General features: G+C 60.6%; 1 protein-coding gene across 1 annotated transcript in view; it reads left to right on the top strand.

The window, feature by feature from the left end:
* The window catches only part of SLC9A1 (solute carrier family 9 member A1), a 28585-nt gene extending 20681 nt beyond the window's left edge, over positions 1-7904 (top strand). The window contains 12 exon segments of the mRNA XM_027661332.1: positions 550-809; positions 811-1011; positions 2641-2891; positions 3379-3596; positions 4101-4303; positions 4538-4627; positions 5021-5091; positions 5525-5698; positions 5826-5940; positions 6364-6465; positions 6797-6869; positions 7554-7904. Of these exon segments, the coding sequence (XP_027517133.1) occupies positions 550-809; positions 811-1011; positions 2641-2891; positions 3379-3596; positions 4101-4303; positions 4538-4627; positions 5021-5091; positions 5525-5698; positions 5826-5940; positions 6364-6465; positions 6797-6869; positions 7554-7876 (2081 nt within the window). The 3' untranslated portion in view covers positions 7877-7904.
* The last annotated feature ends 7742 nt before the right edge of the window (positions 7905-15646 follow it).

The raw sequence follows: 15646 nt of genomic DNA, 5'->3' as shown, positions 1-15646 counted from the left end.
ATTGCATCCTGAAACCCACCAGGCACCAGCCTGTCCCCTGCATCAGGGGTCACCAGGGATGGGCAGTGTGCTGCTGCCAGCACCTGGCATGCCAGGAATAATGGCACTGGGTGGGCAGGGTGCTGTCTGACAGGAGGGAAATGCCAGTGCCTACGTGTGCTCAGGATTAGCTGCAATGGGAAGAGCTGGAGCCAGTGACAGCTTGTGTGGGGAGAACTGTCTGTGCCACAGGCAGCTGTCGTGGGCCTGGGGGTCTGCAGAGAGACCCTGAGGTGTCCCAAGGGTGGCTGTTGAACTGGGATTTACTGTTATGTTCCGGCTTGAGATCAGCAGTGTCAGGGTGTGTGGGTCTGGTTTCCACTTGACAGAGTGTCAAGGTTTTCCTCTTGGGACAGGAGAGGAAACTGAGGCACACAAAGATAGTGGATGCTGAAGAGTGCAGGGAGGGCTGGGAACTGCTCCCTGACCCCAGCAGAGGTGTCCTCCTGCAGATAACACCTTCCATTTGTACAACCAACATGTGTCTTCCTCTCTCCTCCTCCTCTCCAGGCTTCCACGTGATCCCTTCAGTGTCCAGCATCGTTCCCGAGAGCTGCCTGCTCATCGTGGTGGGCCTTCTGGTGGGGGGGCTCATCAAAGGGGTGGGCGAGAAGCCCCCCATCCTCAAATCGGACATCTTCTTCCTCTTCCTCCTCCCACCCATCATCCTGGACGCCGGCTACTTCCTCCCCTTGCGCCAGTTCACCGAGAACCTGGGCACCATCCTCATCTTCGCCGTGGTGGGGACACTCTGGAACGCCTTCTTCCTGGGGGGGGCTGATGTACGCCGTGTGCCAGCTGGGTGGCCCCGGCCTCAACCACATCGGCCTCCTGGCCAACCTGCTTTTTGGCAGCATCATCTCTGCCGTGGACCCCGTGGCCGTGCTGGCCGTGTTTGAGGAGATCCACATCAACGAGCTGCTCCACATCCTGGTCTTCGGGGAGTCCCTGCTCAACGACGCCGTCACGGTGGTGAGTGCGTGGAGGGGCTCGGCCAAGGGGACGGGGTTGGGTTTGGGGGAGCATCTCGGGGTGGTGGCACCAGGACACCGGGACTGGCAGCTCATGTCAGGGCCATTCCAAGCTGCTCAGCTGCAGCAGCTCCGATCGCTCCGAACCTTGTCCAGCTCGAAGCTAAATATAGCGGCTTAAAACACTGCGGAGGTGAGTTAGGGTGAAGCGGTTTACTTGGTGGTCTGGGGAGGCCAAGGGCACATGTCCAGCCAGCTGCTGCCTCTTGGTGAAGAGCAGGGACTGTGCCTGGTGCCTTGGTTTGCTGGGAATCAGCTCTCCCAGGGTGGAATTGCTGCCGTGCCCATGCCTGTCCTGCCAGGGAAAGCAAGAGGGGCTGGTGCTGGGTCAGGCAGCACGGCCATGTAGCTACTGCTCCCTCTGTCTCCTCTCATGTGGTCACCCTTACTGTCCTCCAGATGCAGCCATGAGGAGGTGGGAGGGCAGGACATCACCAGCCATGGCAAGAGGGGAGCTGGGGGGCTGCAGCCAGGCTGGCATCTCACCAAACCACCCCTCAGCTCCATTTTGAGCAGCAGCTTTGCAGGGACCTTTGGGAGGTGGAGCCAGGCCTGCTCCATTTCCAAAGGACGTCAGTGTCCAGGTGCTGGCTCAGCCGTCAGTGTGGCCTCCTCCTCTCTGCAGAGCTGACCTCTAAATTTACTTCTAACCCACTGCTTTTTCCTGGCTCCTCTCCCATATCCCAGCTGTCCATTTCGGAGCTGGCTGCTCAGTGTGCTGCTGTGCTGCTGACGAGGTTCCTGGTGACGAGGAACATGCTGACCCACCACAGGGCTCCTCCCAGGCACTTCTCCCCCATTTTTGACCAGAGGGGCTGCCTGCAGGATCTGTGTCCCTGCTCCCATCCCTGGGGAATTCTTTTGCCTTCTGCTGCCACATCTGTCCCTGCCCATGTCCCAGGGCCCAGCCCTGGCAGGCAGGAGCTGGCACCTCGCCCTCTGCCTGCTTGCAAGTGCTGCTGTTCCTGCAGGATGCCCTAAATCCCTTTTCCCATCCTGACACGCTGCCTTAACATCTCTCCGGTGTCTGGAGGTGGGAGAAGGTGACACAGCCTTAGGTTGGGTCCTCCTGTGAGGTTTCCCTCAGTTCCAAAGCTGTCTCAAGGGTTTGGGCTCCTCTCCGGCTGAGCAGAGCAGATGGTGGCTTTTCTCTCTGTGCATCTGTCAAGGGTCTCCCAGCCTGGATCTGTCCTGACCTTTCCATTGGGAAACAGGAATGGTCTCTGGCTGGTTCAGACCATGACCAAAGCCCTTCCTGGGACAGTTGGAGAGCAGAGCTGTCCCAGACACATCTCTGATGGCCCAGTGTCCCTCTGAGCCACAGAGGACGAGGAGCTGGTCGGTCCCTATGGGTCTGTGTAGCAAAGCACCACCAGCCTTTTTTGGTGTGAGGCTTGGTCAAGCTCAGGACCCAGCCTGGGGTCACCAAGCACTGACACACCTCAGCTCAGGTGTGCCACGCTGGGGCCCTGCCTGGCTCCCAGGGAAGGTCCCCGTGCAGGTCTCCTCCAGGGTGGGGTTGTCTCTTGCCAGCAGGGCGGTTTGAACCCATCTCCTTACTCCCTCCCAGGTCCTCTACCACCTCTTTGAGGAGTTTGCCAACTTTGAGCAGGTGACCATCCTCGACATCATCCTCGGCTTCCTCAGCTTCTTCGTGGTGTCGCTGGGCGGCGTCTTGGTGGGCGTCATTTACGGGGTGATCGCCGCCTTCACGTCCCGCTTCACCTCCCACATCCGAGTCATCGAGCCCCTCTTCGTCTTCCTCTACAGCTACATGGCCTATCTCTCTGCAGAGCTCTTCCACCTCTCTGGCATCATGGCGTGAGTTGGGAATGGGGGGGATGAGACACCCTCCTGTCCCCAGGACCATTTGGAGGATTTATTGTGGTGTAACCACTGGCCCAGCATGGCCAGTAACTGCCCAGTGAGGGCCAGAGGTGCGTTTGGGGTGGTATAAGCAGGGAGGGAGATGAGGGAAGTGACTCTCTTGAGTTGTTCCGCAGATCCCAGGGTGCTGGCAGCCCCTTTCCCATTCTCCTGGGTACACAGGAGCAGGCATGGCCTGGCTCCAATGCTCACTCCTGCCCTGCCAGGGGGAAGGATAAACCTCCTGTTGCCTTCTCTGGAGGCCTTGAATAATTGCTGGTGCCTCACGAGCTTTGTCCTGCTCTGTGGTTTGGTGTAAGAGCACAAAATGCTGCTGCAGGGTCAGGGTTTGGGGCTGTCCCCCAAAACACTGATGCAGGGCCAGGGTTTGGTGCTGTCCCCATGTCCCCATGGCTGCTCAGTGTCCCAACCTTGCCCCCAGGCTCATCGCCTCTGGCGTGGTCATGAGGCCCTATGTGGAAGCCAACATCTCCCACAAGTCCCACACCACCATCAAGTATTTCCTCAAGATGTGGAGCAGCGTGAGCGAGACCCTCATCTTCATCTTCCTGGGTGTCTCCACCGTGGCTGGTCACCACTACTGGAACTGGACCTTCGTCATCAGCACGCTGCTCTTCTGCCTCATCGCCAGGGTGTTAGGTGAGGTGTCAGTGTGGTGGCAAAGTCCTTGGGGATGGTCACAGAATCATGGAATGGTTTGGGTTGGAAGGGACCTTAAACACATCTAGTTCCCCCCCTGCCATGGGCAGGGACACCTTCCACTAGCCCAGGTTGCTCCAAGCCCTGTCCAATGTGGCCTTGAATGGCCGCCCTGGTGTTGGGTCATGGGCAACTCTCAGGACCGTGATGCCCAGGTTTGCCTTGCTGGGGAGACTGGAGTTGACTGGGTGGCACTGCTCCACCGTGGGCATCACCCCTGCAGGTGGTTGGCTTTGGGAGATGGGGTAAAGGCCATGTTTGTCCCGGGTGTGGGATTGGAGCTGGTGAGGGGTGTTGGGATGAGCAGCAGGACAGCACCCACCTGCACCCACAACCCTGGGGAGGGTGACACTGCACTGCAGGCTGGGCTGCCAGGAGGTCTCTTTGGGTCTGGAAGGAATCCTTCACCATCTGCTCACACAAGACCCTGCTCTGCTCCCCCAGGTGTCCTGGTCCTCACCTGGTTCATCAACAAGTTCCGAATTGTGAAGCTGACGCCGAAGGACCAGTTCATCATCGCCTACGGGGGCCTGCGGGGAGCCATCGCCTTCTCCCTCGGGTACCTCCTGGACTACAAACATTTTGGCATGAGGGACATGTTCCTCACAGCCATCATCACCGTCATCTTCTTCACAGTTTTCGTGCAGGTTGGTGGTGCTCAGGTTGTGGCTTCAGAGGGAAAGGGGTTATTTAATGGCTCTGTGTGTGCCTGGAGAGTGAGGAGCACAACCCCACCCTCCCTCCCTGACCCTGTCACTGTCCCCCCAGAAGCTCTTGAGGTTGCCTGGTGACACCAACAGCGACTTGGCTGTGCTGAACCCCCCCCTGCTCCCACCAGTGTGCCTCGGGGAGAGATCTAACCCCCTCTCCCCCTTCCCTAGGGCATGACCATCCGGCCCTTGGTGGATCTGCTGGCCGTGAAGAAGAAGCAAGAGACAAAACGCTCCATCAACGAAGAGATCCACACGCAGGTAACGCGCTGCTCCGGCCGGCCCTCCCCGCGCGCTTCTCGTCGCCGCCTTAGCCCTCTGCTCTCTCTGCTTCTGCCACCTCCACCGCTGTAACCAGGCAGGTTCACAGAGCAGGACCTGCCCCTAAATCAGTGCCCAAGGTAAGGGGGGACAGAGCGAGGGCTCTCCCCCGTCTGTGTCGTCCAGTGCCCGCTCCGACCCAGCTCTCCTCTGTGCCTGGTAGAGCCGCAGCCTGGTTGTGTAGGTCTGTCCTGCCCTCCCGAGGCCCATCCTGGACCCACAGCCCTGATTTTGCACCCCCTGAGTGCCCTCTGTGTCAGCCTGGGTGTCGGGGTAGGGAGAGGGTGGGCAACAGCCCTCTGAGCTGCTGACGCCTCGGAGTGTCTCTTCCAGTTCTTGGATCACCTTCTGACGGGGATTGAGGATATCTGTGGTCACTACGGGCATCACCACTGGAAGGACAAGTGAGTGTGGAGGTTTGGTGGCTGGGGAAGGGTTTGAATCACCACCCAGAAGATTTCTCAGCCCCATGTTGGGTTTTTCCCTAGGCTGTAACATCCACACACACACTCCCTGCGGTGAATTATGGCCCTGAGTTGGGTCCAAGCAGGGCTGCAGGGCTGTGCCCCTTCACCACAGCAGGGTGGGAGCTGCTGGTGGCTGGTCCCTGCAGGAGCTCAGGACTGTCCATAGTGGGTGTGAGCAGCTTCTGGGTGTTTTGGAGTCTGTCTGGCTCAGGAGGGATTCAGAGAAGCTTGGCCTAACCTGCGCTGGTGGGAACTGAGCCCACCACTGACCGTGCTATCCTGGGCCAGGGATGGGGAGCAGGGAGTGGGTGGCAGGGCAGGGGGAGGTCTGACATGTTGCTGCTCCTTCTTTCCCCATGTCCTCGGGAAGGCTGAACCGCTTCAACAAGAAGTATGTGAAGAAGTGCCTGATTGCAGGGGAGCGCTCCAAGGAGCCCCAGCTCATCGCCTTCTACCACAAGATGGAGATGAAGCAGGCCATCGAGCTGGTGGAGAGTGGGGGCATAGGCAAGATCCCCTCCGCTGTCTCCACCGTCTCCATCCAGTGAGTTCCCAGCCCTCACACCTCCCGTGGGACCCTGAGTGCTCCCTGCTAGTGACCACAGGGCAAGCAGCCCTTGGGTCCTGTGTGGCCATCGTGGTGTCACTCTGAATCCTGTCTGTCCACACAGGAATATCAACCCCAAGTCCCTCCCTGTGGAGCGCATCCTTCCGGCCCTGTCCAAGGACAAGGAGGAGGAGATCCGGAAGATCCTCCGCAACAACCTGCAGAAAACCAGGCAGAGGGTGAGGTGTCCCCTGGCACCATGTGTGTCCCCTTTGCCTCGCTGGGGGTGGCCAGGACCACTGCCCACCAGAAGCCCTTAGCTGGGCCCTTCACTCCCACTGTCCCTACCCTGCTGCCCTTTGTGTTCCTGGCCTGGCTCTCCATCCCCAGGAGGCTTTTCCTCCTGAGATGGCACTGGGATAATCTGAGGGGAAGGATGGCTTGGTCAAGGGCTGAGCCCAGCCTTTAAACCCTCGCTGGGCCAAGGTGGGTCAGGATCAGGCATTCCACGGTGGCCCACAAGGGATGAGCCACCAGCTTGTCTGGAGCTGCTCTGCCCACTGGTGGCTGTTTCATCAATCTCCAGGGAAACCAGGGCTGTGACCTTCCTTCCCTTTCCGTGTGGGATTTTAACGCCTCCTTTCCTTGGGGTCTCTTCCCAGTTGCGATCCTACAACCGGCACACGCTCGTGGCTGACCCCTACGAGGAGGCCTGGAACCAGATGCTCCTGCGGAGGCAGAAGGCCCGGCAGCTGGAACAGAAGGTGTCAGGGGAATGCTGGAACCGGGATGCTGCACCAGGCTGAGGAGGATGGGGGGGCAGGTGGCTTCCCAGCCTGGGAAGCACATGAGCGTCCAGCACAGGGAGGGAGCTGAGGTTCAGATGACAGTGGGTGACCCCAAACCTTGGGGGTCTCTGATTGCCCCAGGCTCTGAGCAATTCCCTGCAGCATGGCTGGGAGGATGTGTGCACGTGTGCTTTGCATCCTGCTGCTGCTCCTTGCTCATCCCTGCGGCCTGGGGTCAGTTCCCTGCCTCCCCTTCCCCATGTACCTTGGCCATTCCCCTGAGACAGTCCCTGTGCTCCCATTCCAGATGAACAACTACCTGACGGTGCCGGCTCACAGGCTGGATTCACCCACCATGTCCCGGGCTCGCATAGGCTCAGGTAGGTGGGATGGAGCTGGGGATGGCGCTGTGGCAGAAGCATCACTGCTGGCACCCAAAACAGTCGGAGGGTGTGCTGTCCTGCACCTCCTCTGCTCCCTCTGGCTCTCCAGCCCCAACCATCCCCATCCCACACCCATCCAGCCAAGCCCCAGGGGTCTGCTGTTCTGAGCAGAAGCACCTAGTTTGCTCCTCAGCACAATTCCCACTGGGAAGTCGGGCTGGCCACTTTCTCCAGAGCTCAGTTTACTCCATCCACACAGCCATGTCTGTGTCCATGCCTTTCCCTGCCCTCCACAGGGGAGGAGACCAGGAGTGCTCAGCCCCAAGACCTGTTGGTCTGGATGCCCAGCTCCTCTGTCAAGCACGTGCTTTGCAATCCTCAGTTCATCCTGTCCTGTGTGTCCCTTCTTGCTCCGGTGACACAGTGACAGTGTGACGGGGCTGCAGAGGCTGCGGTCCATCAGCAGAGGGCAGCTTTGTCCTTCCAAATGGAGCCGGGCTGTCGGCGGCTCCAGACGGGATGTGGAAATCGGGGAAAGGAATTACACAGCAGAATTGGAAAGCAGAGAGACAACCCAGGCCCTCCAGCCCCAAACACCCCAGCCATAATATCTGGGGTGCATCACCTGGGTGTCCCTGAGACCCCCCCCCTTCCCTTCCTGACCCCTCTCTGCCCCGCCAGACCCGCTGGCCTACGAACCCAAGGCGGACTCGGAGAACCTGCCCATCATCACCATCGACCCGGCCTCGCCGCAGTCCCCCGAGTCCGTGGACCTGATGAACGAGGAGCCCAAGGGCTGCAGCGGCCTCCCGCCCTCGCCCGAGGAGGATGAGGAGGGGCTGGTGATGCGGGTGAAGGAGCCCTCCTCCCCGGGGACTGACGATGTCTTCACCCCGGGGACCGGCGACAGCCCCAGCAACCAGCGGATGCTGCGGTGCCTGAGCGACCCGGGGCCCCGGCCGGAGCCGGAGGAGGGGGAGCCCTTCATCCCCAAGGGGCAGTAGCTGCTGGCACGAAGCCTCGTTATCGTTACTCTCTCTCTTCATTCGTTCGTTCTTTGCTCTCCTTTTTTGGTTTCCTGTCACTACACACCAGGTTTGGGAAGGGGAGACTGTCCTGGATGGACTGGGAATTGCCAGGACAACTCTGCCCTGGGCTGGCCCCGATGAGCAGGGAAGGAGCCCCGGGATGCCCCGGGCTCCTCGGGTGCCGTGGCCTGGGGGTGACGGACGATTTACTGGGATTTGCAGGTGCCTCACAGCCCCCACGGGGCTCTCCTAGAGGTGCCCACCCACTCAGGACCTGCGAGTGGCTCCCTGGGGGGGCTGCGGCCAGCACAGGGGGCTCTGACCGGGGGCGTCCATAACAGCTCCCCCATGGCACAGCTTCCCCTCTCCCCAGTTGTGCTTTATCTGCCCCCTTGCCTTGCTCTGGAGCAGAGGGATGGGACAACAGGAGCCAGGCTCTATGTGGGGCTGGCACACACATACTCCCCCCAGGACCCTCCCAGGGACCTCGGGATGGTGCCTCTGCTCCCTGCCCTGGCCACTTCCCCCCAGGGCCAGCTGTGCCCGGGATTCTCCCCCCTGGCCCCACATTTCATGCCAGGTCTTGTCAAATAAATATCTTAGAGCCATGCAAGGGGGGAGCCAGGATCCCCTTTCTTTGAGCAGCCTCTCCATCCCTCCTGGAACCACTGTCACCTGTCCCCGTGGGGACTCTCCACCAGCCTTGGCCCCTCGCCCTGTGCCAGCGCGGCAGCGGCTGCTCCTTAACCAAAGACGGGGTCTGGGGTGTGCCAGGGGAGCATCTCCTACTTGGGGGGGATTATTTATCTCTCCTGCAACCAAGAGGAGCTGGGGGAGAGCTGAGGAACAGCATGGGGACACGTTGGGGTCGGGAAGTTGGCAGGAGGGTGATGTCAGGGGGTGCCAGGGGTCCTGGGTTTGGAAGGACCCGTCTTTCCCCCAGAGCTTGGCTGGAGGGATCACCGAGTGTTTTGGTGATTTACAGCCCTCCCCAGGCTCAGGGGTGTCCTGCATCCTGTCTGAGCACATCACCTCGTCCCCCACGTGCCACCCAGCTCCCACCACGTGGATGCCATGTGCCTCCCCTCCCTGGGGAGCCCCCCAGCCGCTTCCCCCCTCCCCGTGCCGTGCCTTGCCACGCGTCGCCTCTGCCCCGCTGCCTTGGTGGGCACCTGCCCCCCGTGCCCACCCTGCTCCACATCCCGCTGGGACCCCCAGGGGTCCAGTGTGTGCCGGGGTGAGCACCCACGTCGCTGCCTGCGCCTGCCTGCTGCCCTGCTCTGCCTCCAGGAGGGGAAAAAAAAAAAAAACAAAACCAACAACAAAAAGCAATGGAAATTCTCTTGTATAAAAAGGAAAAAAAAAAAAGAGGAAAAAAAAAAAAAAGGAAAAAACCAAACCCACATGTAAAGAGAGATTCTTGGTTTTTATCATAAATATTCTAATAAATTAATGTTAATTTTTAGTGGGGGTATTTTCCAGCTGTTCGGGCTCCTACCCTCTGCCACACGGTCCTGGCTGCCCCAGAGGAACAAGGTGGGTGTGAGGCTTCATCCCCAGCGCTGGGATGGAGAGTTTGCCCCTCACCCTCCTGCTGTGGCCTGGGGAGAACTGGAACCTCATCCCAGGGGGGGCTTTTTAAGCCATTCCCAGTTTTGGCAAAGATGGAGGCTCGACAGAGCCTGGGCTCCCACATCCCTCCCAGAGCCACACTGATGTAAGGGTGTGTTGGGAGGGAAAGGGCTGGTGGTCTCATGGGATGAAGGTGCTTTTGGAGGGGGATGGATCACCCTGGCACAACCCTGGGGTGCCAGCTAGATATCCCAGCACAGCTCTGCCCACCCCGAGCTTGGGATGTTGTCCCCAGGCAAGAAGGGGCAGCAGCTGCCTTGTCCTGGCACTGCAGCAGGGTTTTTTGGGGGGCTAAAGATTCCATCCTTAGGGAAGGGGGCTCGGGGACATCTGAGCCCTGTGATTTTTTTTCCTGGATTTCCCCAGGAGTTGGAGCTGAGCCCTCAGAGAGGAGCGTTTGCAGAGAGGGAAGAGGCTCAAGGCTGCCTGGGTTGCCCGGGTGAGGGCAACCCAAAAATCCCCCAGGATCCACCTCCCCAGCTCTAGCAGGGCTTGCACCTTTCTCCCCCCTCCCCACCAAGACCCCTCCCAGAGCCCGGGGCAGCCGGAGCCCCTCGCCCAGGGGCAGCTGCAATGGGAATGTGTTTCATGGCTGCAAATTAATGCCCTGAGCCACCAGGCGGCCGTGACTCAGCCCCCGCCCTCCAGCAGCGCGTCAGCGCCGGCCTTGCTCACCTGCTTAAAATACCTGAACCCCAGGGTCTCCTGTGGCCTCGGGCTGGGATTTGGCCAGGTCACCCTGCCCCGGGGGATCCCTCCTTGCCGAGGGGGGCCTGGGCGGTATGAGGTGGCCAGGGATGTGGGACAGGGGATGCCGTGGGGCAGGTGATGCTGTGGGGCCCATGGGATGGGCAAGGCCAGGGGGCCCATGAGCTGGGCGATGCTATGGGGCCCATGGGGCAGGCAATGACAGGACAAACAATGCCATGGGGCCCATGAGGTGGGTGATGCTGTTGGGCCCATGGGATGGGCAATGCCATGGGGCAGGTGATGCCATGGGGTGGGCAATGACATATGCCCCATGGAGGTGCCAGTTTGGTGAGTGCCATCCTCACACACCACACAAGGGTCGGGGTGGCTCATCCCCGGGGGCAGCAGTGCCAAAGCGGGAGGGTTTGGCAGGAACAGGCACAGCCAGGCCGTGGCTCTGTCCTCGCTGGAGGAAAGCAGCGGTTTTGCCATCCCAGCTCAAGGGGTAGGAGAACTAGAGGTGCTGGATACAGCCCAGGGCACGGAGGGAGCAGCAGGAGCACGGCAGCCCCGGGCAGTGCCCGGGAATCTCACCTGCCCACGTGCCAGCGAGCGTCACGTGCAGCCGTCCTCTTGGCTTCAGTCACAGCTTTAATGTGAGAGCTCCCCGAACCCAGGCATTTCCAGGATATTCTTGTTTCTGTCTTAAAGGGTGAGTAACTTTTTTTAATGAGGGAGGACTAATGATCCCCCCCCCAGGGATGGGCTGTCACCGCTGAGCAACTGCCAAAGCACACGAAGTGCCGAGGCCAGGGGTGGATGGGCCCTGGTGTGTCCCCCCAGCCCTATCCACAGTCCTGGTGATGATGCCTTTTCCCTATATATGGCTCCCTCCAGCCCTGTATCCCCCCTTTCCCTCCCAAAGTGTATTTGGGCCATGGTGGTGGCACCAAGGACATATCAAGTTCTTCCTGAACAGGATGTTCCTGAGCGGGACGACCTTGTCACACACATGCAGGTGCCGGGGTGTTTATCCCCCTTCCCCATAACCCCCATCCATGGGGGTTAAAGAGCTGCAGGAAACTGCTTCAGCCAGGAGATGGGCTCTCCTGTGCCTCAGTTTCCCTCTGTGGTCTGACATGAAGCCTGGGGGGCAGTGGGTGGCAGGAGGAGAGCGACCATTCCCACAGCCCCAGCAAGGACTGAGGGGACTTGGGAAAGGCCATGAAATCACTCCTCAAATCACTGGCTCCAGGCTGAGCAGCCCAACAAGGCAGAGCTCCTGGCTGGCTCCCCAAATTTCCCAGGAGGAGAGGCCAGCACGGTGATGGGACAAGGTGTCCTGGAGCTGCCACCACCCTCAGCCGTGCTCAGGTGTCACCCGGGGCCCAGGAACCCAAAGCGAAGGGAGCGGCTGCGCTCTCTGCCAGGCTCAAATTAGTGGCACTGAGATGGGTCATCCCCTGCCACGGCTTTAAAGGCACAAGTCATGCCAAGAAAAACAGCACGTGATGTCACTGGGAAGCCACTGAGCCTGGGGACACACAGGTCACTGTTCATGCTGCCAGGGGACGGGGACCTCCCCAGCTGGTGACACCCCAGGGAAGCTGCAAGAGGGCATCTCAGTCCCTGCCCACTCTGGGGCCAGGTTGGTGCTCCATGTCGGTGCTGTGTCCTTGTCCCTGAGCCCCAGGGGTGCCATGTCCTCCCCACACTCCCCAGGCAGCATTTTGCAGCAGCCAGGGGAGGTGACAGGAGCCATTCCCCAGCTCTGTGTCACCTGCAGTAATAACACCCTGTGCTCCCTTTCATCTCGGGGCCTCCCTGGTGGCCCCTCTCCAGGGCAAGGGCATCCCGGAGGCATCACTCATCATCCATTCCAGGAGGCAGCCGGGGATGGGGCCAAGTCTGGGGGTCCTGGATGGTGACACGGGGACCCCGGGCTGAGAGCAGAGAGTGACGGCAGAGAGTGACACCCCTCATGCCATGCAGTGAACACAAGTGCTCACTGTACACCTGTGCCAAATACAACCCCGCCATGGCCAGCACGGGAAAACCACCTCTCTGGGCAACTGTGGCCACTCGGGGCCACCACAGCAGCTGGTGGCACAGCCCCAGGGACAAGGGTTCCCCATCAGTGAGGGTCTGGGGACAGCGAGCACCAGTGGCACCTCTGGGATGGGCTGTGTGGGAGTGAGAGGAGCTGGACAGTGAACCCGAGTGACTGGGAGGTGTCCAGGAGCTGTGTTTGCCCAGGGAGGGTCTGGACACGGCCACAGAGGAGGGTTCCACCTCCTAAACCCACAGCGGGCACGTGGAGCCTGGCGTGAGTGGGGATGGCAGTGTGGGCGTGGGGACGGTGACAAGTGTGTGGGGACAGCAGCAGGTGTGCATGGGACAGCGGGCGTTTGTGTGGAGATGGTGGCAAGTGCGTGCATGGGGATGGCAGGGAAATGCATAGGGACGGCTGGTGCCTGCCGGGGGACAGCTGGCATCAGCGTGGGGACAGCTGTGTGCACGGGGACAGCTCATGTCTGCGTGGGGACAGTTTGTGCCGCCGTGGGGACAGCTGTGTGTCCACGGGGACAGCCGTGCGTGTGCACGGGGCAGCCCTGCACAGGACAGCCCGTGCGTGCCCGGGGAGAGCTGCCGTGGGCTTGGGGACAGCCCGCGTGTTCACGGGGACAGCCCGGGACACGGCTGACGTGAGCGGTGCCAGGGCGGCTGCCGTGGGAGCGGGGCAGGAGGAATGCCCCCACCCCGACACGGAGCACTGCTGCTCCCCCGGGGCGACACCGGGTGACGTTGGTGGCTCCGGGAAGAAGGGCTTGGTCCCTCCTGCGTGCTCAGGGAGTTGGCACACACCCTGCGTAATGCCGAGTGGGACGGAGCCGGTCCCACGCGGCTCAGGGCGTCCCTGAGGTCTCTTCACCTCCAGGCTGGGCTTTCACCCCCTGCCCCCGCTCCCCCGGCGCTTCCAGCCCTTTTCCCCACGGTTCCCCCACTGACCAGCCCGCCACGCCACACGGGGCTGCCAAAGGTTCCCAACGCCCCGCGGGGCTCAGCTCAGGTGGGGATGTTCCACCTTTGTCCCCACCCGCCCTCCTGGCAGCCTCTGCCCCTTTCCTTACCCCTGGAAATGCTTGGAATTCAGGAAGACCCCTGCTCCTCCCCGTGCACACGCCGGGGCACGTTCCGGCTCCACCCCAGGTGATTTCCCGGTGTCCCCTGGGCAGCACCGGGATGCTGCCCACCCCACATCCGTGGGACGAATGGGACCGTGGCACCCTGAGCCCCCGTCTTCCTGCACAGCCCCCGTCCCACCCTCACATCCCCAAAGGGGCTTTGCCACCCTCGTGCCACCACCCGGGAGGCAGGATCCGCCCGCGTTTCACCCCGAGACGACGATTATTCCTTAATTGCCAACAAAACAAACGAATAAAGCCCTGGCTGGCTCTTGCTGAGCTGGAAGGAAACGGCCTGGGTGCCATTCCCAGCGCTGGGTTCGCTGCCGGCGGCTCTCTGGGATAATCGTTTGGTGATGGATGTTAACGAGCAGCTCAGCCAGTCCGGCCGGAGCGCGTCAGCTCTTTTTAATGGGCCGATGTTTTCTCCGGAGCTGGCAGCAGCCTGTCCCTCCTGGCCCGTGGATGTCCCAGCTCATTGCCAGGCCACCGGCTCGTCCCCCAAGGACCTGCAGTGCCCTGTCCATCCCATCAGCTCCATGGCACATCCTGCCCCACCACCCAGAGGTGTTGTGGCCCGTGGGGTCCCCCAAACCCGAGGGGTGCTCAGCCCCAAGTCAGCCCTTCCTCCTGCTGGATCCCCCCAGCTGGATGGACCCTGACCCCTAACGCTATTTGGCCCTTCTCAGAATCTTGGGAAACCCTTCCCGATCCAGCTTTGCTGCTGACAGCATCAAAGGGATTTTGCAATTGGAGGCAGCTGCCTGATTTTATCAAGTTCCTTGGAAAAATCACTTTCCAGCAGGGCTCCCCTCCTCCTGTGCCCCAGTTCAGAGACTCGTGGGGAGTAACCAGGAGCAGCTTTTAATCCCGATGGAGATGCCTGGTGGAGTCATGGGATGACACAGGCGGAAGCCAGAGAGCAAAACACCTCAGCATGAGGAGAATCCCCAAGGGGGGACCCTGGCAGAGGGGACTCCAGCCCCCATGGAGACTGCTGAGACTCCCCATCAGGGAATGGGGAGGATTTTGGAGGTGACAGTGCTTGGGACACCTGGTGCCCCCTTTCCCCTCCAGCCTCAGCTATGGATGCTCCTAAACACCCCATTTCCCCCCTGATCCCTCAGCACTCAGTTGCTCTTTCCGCTGCCAACTCCAGCTTCCAGCAGCAAACCCCTGGGATATGGGAGAGACCTTGGCTTCATTGACAGACTTTGCAGCTTGGAAGAGCTCTGCAAAGCCCCGGGGTGGGCAGGTGGGGGTTTTCAGGGGAGCTCTCGCAATAAAACCCTGTGAGGGTGTAAAAATAAAATTGGGCTAGTCTTCCAACGGGGTTTGTAGCTTTTAAGAATGGATCCCAGCTCCAAGCAGGAACTGGGGAAAGGGAGCAGCAGCTGCAGATGCAGAGCCTGGAGTCGTGCCCATCCATCCACGGGTCCGCGGGGCATCGGGCACCAGCTCGGCGGGGAGGCGCCTGCTGGGAATGTCTGCAGGGGGAGATGTTGCGGAGAAATGAGCTCTTTAAAGGGATGGGAATTGTTGGGATGAAAGGAAATGGGCTGCCAGAGGCTGGGGACACGTCTGGCCCCGGGGAGGAGGCGGTGGCTTGGCTGGCAGTGAGGCCACGCGATGGGATTCAGGGGCTGGGGTTGAGCTCCCGGGGCTGGGAGAGCTCTGTCACCCTGGGGTGTCACCCCACGGTGTGACCCTGTGTCTCCTGGGTGCCAGAGCTCCCTGGGGACACGGCTGGCCTGGGGGAGTTGGGGGCAATGGGTTGTGGGGCATCAGTCCATGGAGAATCAATGGGGTACCAGAGCATGGGGCATCAATGGGACATCAGAGTATGGGGCATCAATGGTATTAATGAGGCATCACACCACAGGGCATCAATGGGGCACCAGGGCACAGGGTATTAACGGGGTGTCAGATCATGAGGCATCAGCAGGACACTAGGGCATGGACAGCAGTGGGGCATCAATGGGGCATCAGTCCATGGGGAATCAATGGGGTACCAGCCTGTTGGGCATCATTGCAGCATCAATGGGCACCAATGAAGAGCAATGGACAGCAAAGAACATCAAAGGGGCATAAAAGGGACATCAAAGGGGCATCAGTGAGGCATCAATGGGGCATCAATGGGCATGAACTGGAATCAAAGGGTATCAAAGGGAATCAAATAGGCATCAAAGAGGCATCAGTGGAGTAAGAAAGGCCATCAGTGGGGTATCAAAGCCCATCA

The sequence above is a fragment of the Corapipo altera genome, unplaced genomic scaffold (assembly GCF_003945725.1).
Source record: "Corapipo altera isolate COAL_440 unplaced genomic scaffold, ASM394572v1 201, whole genome shotgun sequence".
NCBI classification, from domain to species: domain Eukaryota; kingdom Metazoa; phylum Chordata; class Aves; order Passeriformes; family Pipridae; genus Corapipo; species Corapipo altera.
The sequence above is the reverse complement of the archived record's forward strand: the minus strand, read 5'-3'. Positions and strand labels throughout refer to the sequence as shown.